General features: G+C 43.7%; 1 protein-coding gene across 1 annotated transcript in view; it reads left to right on the top strand.

The window, feature by feature from the left end:
- Positions 1-14,711, top strand: part of ADGRG2 (adhesion G protein-coupled receptor G2) — a 122,057-nt gene extending 107,346 nt beyond the window's left edge. Inside the window, exons 23-29 of the mRNA XM_049643551.1 lie at positions 156-277; positions 1,603-1,871; positions 5,363-5,462; positions 6,201-6,484; positions 8,736-8,837; positions 10,041-10,193; positions 12,968-14,711. Coding sequence (XP_049499508.1) covers positions 156-277; positions 1,603-1,871; positions 5,363-5,462; positions 6,201-6,484; positions 8,736-8,837; positions 10,041-10,193; positions 12,968-13,146 — 1,209 coding nt within the window. The 3' untranslated portion in view covers positions 13,147-14,711. The remainder of the gene's footprint in view (positions 1-155; positions 278-1,602; positions 1,872-5,362; positions 5,463-6,200; positions 6,485-8,735; positions 8,838-10,040; positions 10,194-12,967) is intronic.
- The last annotated feature ends 268 nt before the right edge of the window (positions 14,712-14,979 follow it).

The following is a 14,979-nucleotide window of genomic DNA, read 5'->3' as shown; positions in this document are numbered from 1 at the left end:
TTTCATTCGTTTTTTCTGGTGATAATAATCGCGTCTACGTTGTAGTTTTGTGGAATGAACTGTGGATGGACACGTAGAATACTCCATAACTGTAAATCCTAGCTCTTTTATTTATTTCAAATATTTGGTCTTGAAAGCAGTATTTTATTTTCCAGGACCTATCTCGAACATCCTTGCCACCCACTCAGATGATGGCTCTGACGTTTATCACATATATTGGTTGTGGGCTCTCGTCGATTTTTCTGTCAGTTACTCTTGTAACCTACTTAGCCTTTGAGTGAGTATCCGACACTGGGAACTTGGATTCTAAGGCACAGTACTCCCCTCCATTGCCAAAAGGTCTTAATTAGGTGCGTTCCTTGGCCTACCTCGTCCTGTATACTGCCTAGAAGTGCCACCCTTATGCAAAACTTAACGGGGCTTTTTGGGTAATATACTCACTTCCTCCTACCAGTTTTTGCACTTGCTGAAGGCAGGGGTTGCGTCTTAATCATCTCTGTACCCTAGAATGATGCCTCTTAGCTAGCCGACGTTACGTGTGAAATGAAAGATCAATGCAAACCTTAAAACCTAACAGCTTATACTCTGATATAGACCATACTTTTGTGTACAGCCTAAGAGCTATGCTTCACTGATTACATTTTGAAGTTACTCTGAACAAACACAGAAGATGGAAAACATTAGCAGGTGAGAGGATGAAGAATAAAAGGTGTAAAGCCTCACTGAAAAATACAGATATTCCATGAGCGCAGCTTTGTAAGTAGGTCAGAGCAAGAATGACATTCCAAATAATGGCATCTCCTTGGCTTACCCGAAGGGTCCCTTTGGTCACTGTGGGGAGGAGTGGGGCCTCCCAACAAATTCTGTTGGAAACAAAGAAAACAGGCACTTCGATTACATTAACTGAATTAAACGGTACGTACATTCTGGGATTTAGATTTTGGACACTGATCAGGAAACGCACAAATTTACTTTCAGTGCCAAACTTTGGGTCCAGCTGTGACTACAGATCTTCTAGTGGACTTTTGGAAATATGATTAATGAGGCTAAATTACTCTGAATGATTTCACCACGTTTAATTTCACACACATAGATGTGTACATGTCATCAATTAGCTGTAATTTCCTACACCCGTTTCATTTAGCTATAGTTCAGACTCTTCTTTCCGTGATCTCATTTTAACTAATAACATGAGATAACTGGGGCACCTGGCTATGTTTTGAAGATCTGTATATAGGAGCCTATCGTATGAGAAGCGACAGCAATGCTTCTAGCGATAGCTTGGGGAAAATGAGGGGTGGGGGGCTTAGTAGATTCCCCTACAAACTCTTTGAAAGGATGGGTCAACAGTCAGCATGTAAAAGGTTCCCCAGGAATGTCAATACAAATTTTCCATATTGTTATAACAGGGTATTCTGTTTCGATTTGTTGTTGTTGTTATCCTTACGGTCGTTGACTTTAATGCCTGCCCCTCCCACACACACAGAGAAGAAATTTATGCATGTAGACATTGACCGAAGAATAAAAATAAATTTCTTAGATACGCTCACACAAGGGCTGTCAGAATGTGCTGCTGATTCCTTCCTTGTCCTTTCCTTCTAGAAAGATTCGGAGGGATTACCCTTCCAAAATCCTCCTCCAGCTGTGTTCAGCCCTGCTCCTGCTGAACCTGGTGTTCCTCCTGGACTCGTGGGTTGCTCTGTATGACGTGCGAGGCCTCTGCATCTCAGTGGCCGTATTTCTGCATTATTTTCTCTTGGTCTCATTCACATGGATGGGCCTGGAAGCATTCCATATGTACCTGGCCCTCGTGAAAGTGTTTAATACTTACATCCGGAAATACATCTTTAAATTCTGCATTGTCGGTTGGGGTATGTATGATTTTGCTTGCATGTGGCCTGGGCTTTCTCTGCTTTCGCTCCAGTATCTTGATTTTTCATTACACAGAAACGGTGATAAAGCAGGTCACACTTGGCAGGTTTCTAAAACAGCTTTTTGTCCCTATACGTTGCACTGCCCACAGGGCGACCTTATCCAGTCTCTTTCTAGAACACCTGTATATTACGCTGGATTGGTTGTGAACATAAACCCCTTTTAGGTTGGGGCTATGAATCCTCTCTGTATCTCCAGTCACTAGAATCAGGGCTGGCACACAGAAGGTGCTCAATAAGTTGAAGAGGTGAGCGGGGTGATAATGAGGCCCAGCTCTCAGTCCCCCCACCTCCCAGCCAGCCCCACTCTATTCTGTGTGTCCCAGATGTTACACACACGCATGGCACTATCCTCAGAAGAGCAGAATGAGATGAACATACAGGTAAAACCCGGTGGAACGTCACTGCCACAGTGACACAGTTTTCAGATCATGCCACGTGTTGGTGGTGGTGGGTCACAAAGTCTGAGACACGGCACATGTCTTGAAGGCCCCTTCACTCAACTCTGCACCAAATGTAGGAGCCTCCTCATTGTGGCTTATCCTTGACAGAAGATGATCTAACTTCTGCTTGAATGCTTCTGTTATTAGGGAGCTCATTATTTTTGTTAAAAAACCAAAACTCAACTGACTGTACTTTTTAAAATGTTTTTTTATTACTTATTTTTGAGAGAGAGAGAGAGAGAGAGACAGAAGGTGAGCAGGGGCGGGGGAGGGGCAGAGAGAAAGGGAGACACAGAACCCGAAGCAGGCTCTAGGCTCCGTGCTGTCAGCACAGAGCCTGATGAGGGCCTCGAACTCATGAACTGTGAGATACTTGAGACGAAGTCGGACGCTTAACCGACTGAGCCCCCCGGGCGCCCCTCAACTGACTACATTTTTTTTTTAAATTTTTTTTTTAACGTTTATTTATTTTTGAGACAGAGAGAGACAGAGCATGAACGGGGGAGGAGCAGAGAGAGAGGGAGACACAGAATCGGAAGCAGGCTCCAGGCTCTGGGCCATCAGCCCAGAGCCCGACGCGGGGCTCGAACTCACGGACCGCGAGATCGTGACCTGAGCCGAAGTCAGACGCTTAACCGACTGAGCCACTCAGGCGCCCTAACTGACTACGTTTTTAAAATCTTATCGGCTCTTTTCAGTGATTCATGAATCGGCAGCATACAGTCTAAGACGCAGATAGAAAGGAACTGTACAAGATGAGAGACTTTTATAGACTGAAGGGAACAGGAACAAGCAAGTTATGCTAGGCAAAGAGGCGGGTTGATTATTACAAGGTTATTCTCCTTTAGGGGATGACGGAGGTGTCTGTCAGGCAGATTACCTAACGAGTACTGATAACACGATTCCTGATCGACTGGTCTAGGATGCCCTTTCTGGAAGAGCTGAAACTAATTAAGTCAAGTCTCGGGTTCATGACTTGGGGCGTAGCATAAGTGACCCAATTTTAGGCCTGTTGTCTTGTTTTTAACACCTTACAAGGCAGCCAATAACCATGTTGTAAAGCCCTACAGTTCTGCTCTGCCATTAAGTTCACTTGGCTCTCTGTTGGCACCAGTGGTCTTGTTTCTGCTCTCTCTGGCGAAAAAATGATCAGCTAACACCTCTCGACTGAACAGCCTTGTAGATAATCTAGAAGTAGTATATAACATTATGAATAATGCCCTACTTTTCAGTGTATTTTCACACAAGTAACCCCATGAAACATGAGCCAGTGAGGTTAGCACAAGGCCGTTATTACTAACATCGGGTGAAGAAACCGGCTCAAAGTGGTAACGTGATTTACCCAACCCACACAACTTGACAACAGCCCAGACTGGCTTTCTGAATTCTTACGCATTTCCTTTCCACTGAATTATGGCCACCATCCCGCCCAGACTCACTCCCCTTTTTCAGGCTACATATTCCTTTTGTTCAAATACAAATTTTACCTGATTGTAATAAAGTATGGAAAATGCTGCAAAGAAAAAAAGGAAAAGTAAACAAAATACTGCCTGTACTGACAGTAGGCAGGCCAATCACTGGGAACCCCTGTGAGTATTTTCATTCATTCATTCACTCCCTAGCTTTTCCTACGTATATTTTTATACACCTGTGATCACGTCGTCCATAACTTTGGGGTCATCTGCTATTTTGGAGCCTCTGACTCTCAGTTTCCCTCCACTGATGTGGTGAATTTAAGGCAGTGATTCTCAACATTGGTTGCACATTAGAATCACCAAGAGGGCTTTTAAAAACCTTACCACTTACTGCCCTTGTTACTGCACCTGTCATTCTGTCTTTGTCAAGAATAACCGAACACCTTTCCGGAAAGAAAAGTCACTTCTCCCCAGAAATTAAGTCCCCGCTTCTGACATTGGGCATGGATTCTGTCTTTGTGAATACCAAAAGGCCGCATTCCCGAAGGTCCTAGACGAGCTCCACAACCCTGATATTTTATTTTTAGGCAAGTGTCTCACCTAGGAAGCCACCACATGTCAGTGTCTCTGTAAGGTGCAAATAGAAAAGAATTAAATGAAATACTATGTTAGATTGTACCAGGCACCCCAACCTGTGAGGAGAAATTGTTTTGTATTTGCCAGGGCCTTGAGATTGGATGTCAGGTTGGTCTGTGTGCACAGAGTGTGAGATGTCCACGGGGACTGGAGTGAGAGGTGACGGGATGGGGGATGAGAGGGACTCCTTCCCAGCCAAACGCCATTTTAAGCTGGGAAGAGCCTTCTCGTGCTTTCTCTTAGTGGAAGTGCCAGCAGGCCTTTTGGAGAGCCACTGTAGTCAGCATCCTCAAATCAACCAGGTCTGCTCCTCAATCCATCAGTGGGTTCCAGATGATCAACTGAAGATTTGGGCTTCACAATGTAAGAGCTGCCAGGAGTCACTGGTAACCCTAATATGTGGATCATTTGGGTTACGTTTTGGAGTCCTTCCCTTTGCCTGCCACCTGAGACTCAAAATTACATCCCAGATGTGTGTAAGTTAAGGGAAACTCTAGCTGTGTGGCCGACAAAAAGTCTCAGGAGAAGATAATTTCTCATGCACAGTCCAGTCAGCAGGAGTGGAGAAGTCTCTGGCCTTGCTGTTATTCAGGATCCAAGCTGCTGGAGACTCTGCCTCAACACAGGACTTCCAAAGTTGCCCTGAATTTGGGAGGAAAGAGAGTAGAGGATTTCACAGGAAGTTTTTATGGGGCAGGCCTAGAGGTGGAGCAGATCTTCCACATCCCATCGACCAAGACCTAGTTATGTGGCCACACACACCTAGCTGCAAAGCAGGCTGGGAGATGTCCACCGTGTGCCCAGGAGGAAGAGAAAGTGGCTTGGGTGAACAGCTCACCAGTCTGCTACCAGAGAAAAATAGCACGTGATCTGTAGTCTTTCTCCTCAGCACCTTGGTTATTAGAAGTATGCGTGACTGACGTTTCCCATCTTCCAGGGGTACCGGCTGTGGTTGTGATCGTCGTCCTGGCTATATCTCCAAATAACTATGGCCTTGGATCCTATGGGAAATTCCCTAATGGCTCACCGGATGACTTGTGAGTACAAAGCCCCGGAGGGAATGTGAAGTGAACTGGAAAAACAGAATTCTCCAAGAAAGCGTATCGACCCTGACTCTCACCCTAACAAAATCCAGTAACATTTGTAGCAGCCTTCCCAGTTATGTATGTAATGAGATAAGCTAGTTGGAAATGCCATGCTACTTTACTACTTAAGTATTACAAAAACAAATGGGTGGGGCGCCTGGGTGGCTCAGTCGGGTGAACACCTGACTCTTGATTTCAACTCAGGTCATGATCCTAGGGTTGTGGGATCGAGCCCCACGTCGGGCTTCACGTTGAGCATGGAGCCTGCTTGAGATCCTCTCTCTCTCTCTCTCTCTCTGTCTCCCCTGCTCATGGTCGCTTGCTCTCTCTAAAAAAAAAAGTGTTTTGAAAATAATTTTCTAAGCCTCTGATACATATGAAATACCTGCTATATTACATTAGTAAAGACTCATGGAATAGAGTTACTAGTATTTAAAGGGGGTAAAATCCTGAATGTTTTCAAAGAATATCTTTTAAATACTTGTAATACCCAAGTGTCCTAAAATAGACTGGTAGGTTTTTTTCCCTAGAGCTTTCAGTGGTTGTTGGAGAACAGTGGTTTTATCTTTTTTTTCCTTCTTCTACTTTTAGGAAGTGTTTCAGTAAAACGATATAGATTCATTGTATCCTCTTGAACCATGCTGCAGCACTGTAATACGTTCCCCATTGTTTTCCCCCCCTAAATTCCAGCTGCTGGATCAACAGCAATGCTGTATTCTATATTACAGTTGTGGGATATTTCTGTGTGATATTCTTGCTGAACATCAGCATGTTCATTGTGGTCCTGGTTCAGCTCTGTCGAATTAAAAAGAAGAAACAACTCGGAGCCCAGCGAAAAACCAGTATTCAGGACCTGAGGAGCGTTGCCGGCCTCACATTTTTGCTGGGCATTACTTGGGGTTTTGCCTTCTTTGCCTGGGGACCAGTTAACGTCACCTTCATGTATCTCTTTGCAATCTTTAACACCCTACAAGGTAAGTTCTTCGGCGCTAAATACACATGAAAGATCCCAGTGGAACTTAAAGCTATCTAAAAGTTAGAGCATCCGCAGAGTGGCTTATTTCAGAGCTTAAGACTGATTTGTTGAAAAACAGATTTATCTTTGACAAGGTGGGGCATGCTTTAAGATCCTTGGAAGAAAGGCATTCGCTAAATTCAGCAAGGGGTATTTTTCCTTCTTATCCAGATTGTCTCCTCGGAGGGAACATACTGAGGGGAGCCTGCCAGGAGCTCTTTCTGGAGTCACTCTTCCTTCACTTGGCTCCTTTTTTTTTTTTTTTTTTTTTAAATCTGTTGATCGAGGTAAACATGCATACAGAAGAGCGCACGTACCATAAATGTCCCTGTGACGTCCTGCCGCTCCAACCTTCTAGGTCTGTGCTTGATTTGCAGGTAGTGATAAATGTGAAGTCAACAGACAGACCCCAGTGCCGCAGCCTGGCCCAGTGGCTGATCCTGAGAAGATGCTGTGCCGGGCCACCCCCCGCAGGACAGGGGCAGGTTCTGGGCATCTCCTTTGCAGCGTCCCGTTTGTGACTGAGACCCAGCTGCAGCCGTTTCGGAGCCCGTCCAGTTGTGTTGTTCAGAAAAGCAAAATTACTACCTCTTTCAGATCACTGTTATAAAAGACTTGTCAGATGTACTTAATTTTTAATGGAAGTACTTTGGCATTAAAAGCTAAGCAGCCTAATAGGTTTACATTACAATAACGATAATTCATGTCTCTTGGTTTCTTTTTATTCCAAATCCTCTGTTGGGATGCCTTTTAATTGCATTCTCATCCACTTGTTTTCATCTTTTCCTGTTTGTTGCTTTTAACTCCCATAGCGTCCTCCTGTAGTTCTGTCAGGCGATGGATCGTTTTGCTGGCTTTCCAAGAAATCCCAACCCGTGATTGACTTCAAATGCCTAATTTGGCTATCCGTTCTGATTTGGAGGAAGCCAGTTAATATGCTTGTCGGTTACGTACGGTTGTTAATTTTGACTTAACGGTGTACCAGCTTCTGAATTGGTACATCCAGGTGTTACGCTACATAGTAGTAAACAGAAAAGCTTTCTCTGCCATAATGGCATGCTAAAAGAAAAAAAAAATACCCAAATTGCACTACTCACAAACACGAAAGCAAGGTACCCATCCTCATATATTTAATGTGGAAACTGAACCTGCCTCTTTGTCTTCATTTCCCTAGAATGTCTCCTCATTAGAATAGGAATGGGCGAAAGCAGTGTATCGTTTCATTTCTGAAAAGGAACGAATGCCTAATTCACAGGGCTTTGGGGTCCATTAAAGGAGAGATGTGTATAGGTTCTGATTTGGGACTTAGGTAGGCCCATTTTGGTCTCTCCCATACACGCTGTTTCTCTCCTTAGGCGGCCAAGGGTAGCCGCCCATGGTGGCAAATAAATAAAGGTGTGCAGTAGTCAAGATGGGCTTTAGGATGGGCACGTGTCTTTAGGATGGGCACGTGTACCCTACTAGAAGCAAACCTGAGATTTAAAATGCAAGGTTTTCAAGTAGACAGATTGGGGCTTCAGGAGAGGGAGAATTCAGAATTTGTCCATTCATTCAGCAAATATTGACTGGCAAAAGCCTGGAGGAATGGGAGCAGTGGGGAGCCCCGTGCCTGCATCACCAGGAAGAAGGCGGGTGGGAGGCAGAGCCTGCGTGCCTCTTCAGGTCTGTAGTGTCGCTCTCTTTGTGGCCAAGGTCTCCAGTGGACAGTTTCCTTGAGCAGATTAGAGAGAGGCTGGAAGGCAGACGAGGACATCACCGCAGGGTACCAGGCTTGGGACTCAGCCGTGGGCTGGAGAAGATGAGTCAGGGATTTGAGACGGACAAGGATGTGGCACTTGACAGAACATGAAACTGGATGAATATGGAAGGAAGGCTGGGGAGGTAGGAGCCTCGGTGTGAGATGGCTTGTACTTGCAAAGGTAGAGAAGGCCAAGGACAGGATGTGAGAGGAGGGACAGTTTAATTCTGGAAATACGGAGTTATCATTACTTTTATAAGTAGTTTTGGTTTTTTTTTTTTTTTTATCTTACAAAGAGTCCCTGCAGGGTGTCTTTCAATAGCAAACTTTTTCAGGACTTTGGACTTTTTTTTTTTTATTCACAAAATTTCACTTTGCCTATAGCTGCCAAATATTTTATCTTTTGTGCAAAGGAAGCCCATGATATTCAGGTCTTAGTTTGGAATTATGTGACTTTTTTTTTCCTCCGTAGGATTTTTCATATTCATCTTTTACTGTGTAGCGAAAGAGAACGTCAGAAAGCAATGGAGGCGGTATCTTTGTTGTGGAAAGTTACGGCTGGCTGAAAATTCTGGTAAAGATTTACCTTTTTCTCCTCTTAAATCCTGAGGAAAAGACAGAAGTTAAGATCTAAAGCAATCAATGCCAAAAGGCCGTCTGATCTAGAAATCAATGAACAGATCCCAATTGTGAACGTTAGGGAATAAAATCTAGTGAATTAAAAAATAATTATTCCCGTCTGGGACCTGGGAGCTTCACGAGCAATAGAATGAATGGGCTTGTTGCTTCTTACATGAAACAAGAGTGCAATTTTTAGAATTTCCTTTTGAGCTCAGTTTTTCCATTTACACAAAGTGAGTTTTGATATTTGCTTTCAGAATTTGTTAAGTCTTAACTCAACCTGGGGGGTTGGGAGATGGGTTAAACAGGTGGCGGGATTAAGGAGGGCACTTGTGATAAGCACCGGGTAATGTATCGAAGTGTTGAATCACTCTATTGTACACCTGAAACTAACATTACATACGCTGTTAACTAACTGGAAATTAAATAAGAACATTCTAAAAATTCTATGGTTCTTTAATAAAGCATATTATTTTCTTACAAAAAAATGTCTTGGCTCAACCTTTTTACCACAGGTCCCAGTGGTCAGTTGCTTCATTTGTTAGCAGGCAAGTCTTTGTATATAAGCTTTAGCATACCTTTGGTTATTTTGAAATTATTTTCAGGTACGCCCTGCCGAATTGTAGAGCACATTGCTCATTTGCACGAAAATAAGAAAAATGAAGTACTGTTTGAAAAAATAAATTCCTTTTACACGAATACCACCCATGAACACAACCTTTGCAATATTGCAAAGATCTGGTGGCATGAGATCTATACTCGGAAAATGGCAGTACAGTTGGTGCGGTTCTTCTAAAACGTTTAAGAGCCATCAGTCATCACAACACAGTTGTCTTGTGTTCTTGTTAAGATAGTCCGGGGCTCCCGACTACTACCTAATTCAGGGGATATTTACAGACACAATCAAATCAGTGTGGACTTCAGTCCAAGAGAATATAGCTTACTTCTAACCGGGAAGTCATTTAAAGCACAGATGTATATAGTCTTCAATGAAAATACATTTTATCACACCACCTTGTGAAATGTGTGAGTTCTTTGCAAGAAATGGAAGCGAGATCAGTTGCTAGATAGAACACGTTATACCGCGATGATCTGTCTCTTGCATTTGAGCTTCAGCGTTCCATCTGGTTTTTCTGAAATGCTTATTCTGTTATAGACTGGAGTAAAACTGCTACTAATGGTTTAAAGAAGCAGACCGTAAACCAAGGAGTGTCCAGCTCTTCAAATTCCTTGCAGTCAAACAGTAACTCCACACACTCCACCACGCTGCTGGTGAATAGCGATTGCTCGGGACTTGTGAGCGGGAACGGTACGTAGGTCTCAATATAGTATGTCTCAAGCTAGTGTTTGTTTTTATTAAAGTAGTTTTATCCTTTAATGACATTTTTGCTCAGCGAAGAGAAAAATTACATAGGACTAGTGGATCACAATGCGGTTCCGTTATAGAAGAGAAGGTTTATTCATCCAGACTTACTCATTTTAGAGCAAATACCAAAACCTTTACTTTTTTAGGATTTAGTTTTTCATGATGGGACTTGATGACGATCTAAACATTTTTTAATGTTTACTTTTTGAGAGAGAGAGAGACAGAGCGTGAGCGGGAGAGGGGCAGAGAGAGAGGAGACACAGAGTCCGAAGAAGGCTCCAGGCTCTGAGCTGTCCGCACAGAGCCCGATGCGGGGCTCGAACCCAGAAGCCGTGAGATCGTGACCTGAGCCGAAGTGGGACGCTTAACCGACTGAGCCACCCAGGCGCCCCAGCCTTCATTCATCATTTTAAGACATTAGTTATTTTTATGACGAATTCAAATAAGTTTGTGAGAAGGTTTATATACCACATGGTTTTCCAACCCTCCAAAAATGGAAGGTCCTGCTTGTTTATATAGAATTAAAAAATACAATAGAGTGCCTCTAAATCGAGGTTTCTCCACCTTGGCACAATTGGCATTTGGAGCTAGGTAACTGTTGGGGGGGGGGGCTGTCCTGTGCAATTGGGAGTGCTCAGCAACATGCTAGTTTCCACCCACCAGATACAAGTAGCACCCACCCACTCACCCCCCCAGTTTTGACAACCAAAAATGCCTTCAGACATTATGAAATGTCCCCGGAGGGGTAAAAATCATGTACCCCCCCTTCACTGAGAACCATTGCCGTAGAAGATGGGAAACAGTTACCACATGGCCTTAGCTCTGCTACCAGGGTAAGAGCTCTGGCTTCTGTGCCAAATGGCTGTGTCAGGAATGACTCAATACAGGTAAACAGAGTACAGGCAGTAGCTTCAGGGCTGGTTAATAAGTTGTTAGCATGAGAAAGCAAGTTCAAAGCAGAGAAATCGGAGGTATGAGGTAAGCCATCATGAATCCTCAGAATCACAGCATATCGGTAGAGCCTATTAGCTTGGACCAAAATGTTTGGAGGTCTTAAAGCCAGATTTTTCCATATTCTAGAAACAACTCAGAGATGAAGCCTCATTTGCCTAGCTTGTGTTGCCATCCATCCTTTGGGGAGTCAGGTTTGACTGAAGCAACACATTTTGCACAGCTGTTTTTGATGGCTGCCAGTGAGGGTGGGGGTACATTTTGGGCCACCAGAATGGCCAAGTTTTTTTTTTTTATGTTTGTTTATTTTTGAGAGAGAGAGAGGGAGGGAGGAAGGGAAGGAGCAGGGAAAGGGCAGAGAGAGAGGGAGACACAGAATCTGAAGGAGGCTCCAGGCTCTGAGCCGTCAGCACAGAGCCCGACGCGGGGCTCGAACCCACCAACTGAGATCACTACCTGAGCCGAAGTGGGACACTTAACCAACTGAGCCACCCAGGCGCCCCTAGAACAGCCAGATTTTTAATACCACTTGACATGCTCATCCGATAGACCTCCCTGACTCCTCGGGCTACACACCAGGATCTGGGTTGGATGAGGGATGGGACAGGCAATTTGAAAAAAGAAGCTGGAAGGCTAATGGTTTCTTAAACCAGGTGAAATTGTCCCTGCACCAGATGTCCTCAGACCAAAATGCCTAGGTCAGGATAGCTGCCTCAGTCACATGCCCTAGTTGAACTTATCTATCACCCTGTTGGTGTGTGACACGTTTAGTTCTGCTCTACGGGCTTGGTGCCAGCAGCCGTGTTGTTAGGTACGTGGGGCCACAAGCTCACAGTTTGAAAGAAACATCACATGTTGACTCCATCAATTCTGAGCTGTATAACCTTGTGCCAAGCACTTGACTTCTGAAACCGTTGTTTCATCGTCTGTGAAATGGGGATGATAATCGCACTCAACCTGCAGTGTAATGAGATAATACTTACAAAGTTCTTGGCGCTCTTACCGTTATTACTACAATTATGGCCTGAACTAAAAAAATGGGCTTATTATTCAGCTTTCTACATTGTCTTCTAATAGTATAATGGTCACACACAGTTCGGGGCCTGCTTGCGGTACGGGAGGCCCAGGTCCAAACTTCGATGTCTCTAGAATGCCCAGCTGCACCCTGGCCTAGACTCTGAGGTTGTCATTGATAGTTTCCTCTTGGGAATCAGTCCTGTCCTGATGTAGTCAGAGGGGCTGGTTTGGTCTACGAGAGATGATTTTTTTCTTGGCCATAACTGTTTTTGCTCTGGGTTTCTCTGGTACAAGGTTTTATTTCATAGGAATCTTAAGGAACCGGGAACCTTGTCAGGGGACCTATGGGGATCTCTGTTAACCTTTACCTTTTGGGGGAGACCAGAATATCACAGGTTATACTATACGTATGCTCGATATGCGATCAATACACTACACATAGGATCGATAATGATCAACCAGAGTTAGGAAATGGGCCTTTTCAAATCACATATATTGCTTTGCTTCATTTTCGACCGTTTCATTAAAAAAAAAAAAAAATGCCACAGAGAACTGGCTTCTGACTTATTCCCCGGTTTGTTTTGCTTACTTTGAGTGGCCTTAGAGAAGGAATGCAAAGTAAAAAACAAATATATTTTTTAAAAAACCATTCTACACGTGCCTACTTCAGAAAAAAGTGATGCTTAAGTTTATTTTTAATTGCTTTCTGTGGATACTCCATGACACCAATTTTGTTTTTCCTTATATAGGGAATGCGTCTTCAGAGAAGAACGGGGTTTCTTTCAGTGTTCAGAACGGAGATGTGTGCCTTCATGATTTCACTGGAAAGCAGCACATGTTTAACGAGAAAGAAGATCCGTGCAATGGGAAAAGCCGTATCGCTCTCAGAAGGACTTCAAAGCGGGGAAGCTTACACTTTATTGAGTAAATGTGATTCCTTTTTCTAAAATCAAAGCATGATGCTTGACAGTGTGAAATGTCCGATTTTATCTTTTACACAATGTGAGATGTATGAAAATCAACTAATTTTATACTCGGCAACCTCTGGAGGAGCATTTGCCAATTGAAGGGCGATGGTTATTGGAAGAGGAAGCCAAGAGGTTTTAGACATGGTTTTTAGACATTTGCAGTTTGTTTTTTTATCCTTCCTTTTAAGAGGAGATTGGGTTTAAACAACACAGTAAGAGTAAGAAAGACTTCTTGAAAATCAAAGTAGTTCATTTCCAGCCACAGTTTAGAGGCGAAGTCATCTTTGATAACGTCCCAGAAAGCAACTGTTGACTTCAGCCTGTTGGTGAGTTGAGTTGTGCATGCATTTGTTGTAAATAAGCTAAATTCTAGTGACCCACATGTCAGATATCTTCCACGTCTTTTGTATTTATTTTCTACCATGTAAATGTATTTCTTTGTAGAATCGTGGTTGTGTTCTTGTGTCTAATGTGATAATTCAGAAAATCCTTGATGGTTCAGTGAATTCTAAAGCTCCTTTTGGAGATTATATGGGATGTGAAATACAGAAGCCTCACTGAAATCAAGAAATTCATGATGCCAGCCAGACTGGACAAAATGTAAGCAGACAGTGCCACAATTAGCTCATATAGTGCCTTTGAGCGAGTTGGAAAAAGGTGCCCCGACTGGGCAGACACAGCCCCAAGGGCTTGGCACACTGAGTGGGGGCCATGTTCTAGCCTCACTCATCCTCTTGGGTGCACCCTTGTGCAGGATACCATCTGTACACCCACATGCGGCACCCAATACCAACACCCGTCTCCTGACCTCATGCCTAATCACCAGATTAGGGAATCTGCACCAAGACGTTTAGCTTAGCACCTTGGCCACAGAGAGGGATGGAACTATAATCTAGACCATCTGTCAGGAAAATTGTGAATGTGGAAGAGATACATACACTGCCACTTCTCAAATCCCCAGAGCCCTTCAGAAAAGGGGAGTAGAGTAGGATTACTTTTTAAGGGAGGTGTATATGGGGGAAAACAATCATATTGCTGCTCTTTAAAAGGCAACTGCGTAGTACTTTGTTAGTTGTCATGATTGGTACGCTCTGGCCCAGCCAGAGCTAGGATTATTCTTTAAAAGGTGTGAAGTCTTGAAGAATGTATAGTGACAAGGGGGAGCAGCTATTGGGAACACGACCTATCCTTCAATGCTCTTGTTTCCATACGTATCAAAGCCTGATTGTTTCTAGTTATAGAGGGTTTATCTTGCTTCCCACCTACAGCTGTTTGAGCAATGTCTCGAGTAGGTCCTTATTAGGAACGTTGCAAAACCCTTTAGTTAGGCCTTTCACGAAGGTTCCCTTGCATATAGTTCAAGTGAACGTTGTATTCCAGGTTAACCACAGTAATAACGTAATACACTTCTGTGAGTGCTGATTTGCCTTCGCAATATTTCTTCTCTGATTTATTTAATTGTCTTGTATTTATGTTAAAATCGACAAAACTGTTAAAATCGCCAAAATAAATTTGTAGCTCAGTCCTTTGAGTTTGAAAGCCTTCACAAAGAGAAGGCGTTTGCAGTCTCTTTCCCTGGCGGCGTGGCGTGTAAGTGGCCTGACTGAGATGAACGTGACAGTAACATCTCCTGGCAAACAGCAGACACACAGTCACCGCGGGGTTAGAGCAAGGGTCTTCCTCACAAGATCAGTTTCTGAGGTCGCCTTTTCATTTTCCTCTTGATCTCTTTCAAGATTCCCTCTGTAACAAATGTTGCCTTTGGCCCACACAGTCCCAGATTTAGATCCCCT

Source organism: Panthera uncia, chromosome X, assembly GCF_023721935.1.
Source record: "Panthera uncia isolate 11264 chromosome X, Puncia_PCG_1.0, whole genome shotgun sequence".
NCBI lineage: Eukaryota > Metazoa > Chordata > Mammalia > Carnivora > Felidae > Panthera > Panthera uncia.
This window is presented reverse-complemented; position numbering and strand designations above follow the sequence as displayed.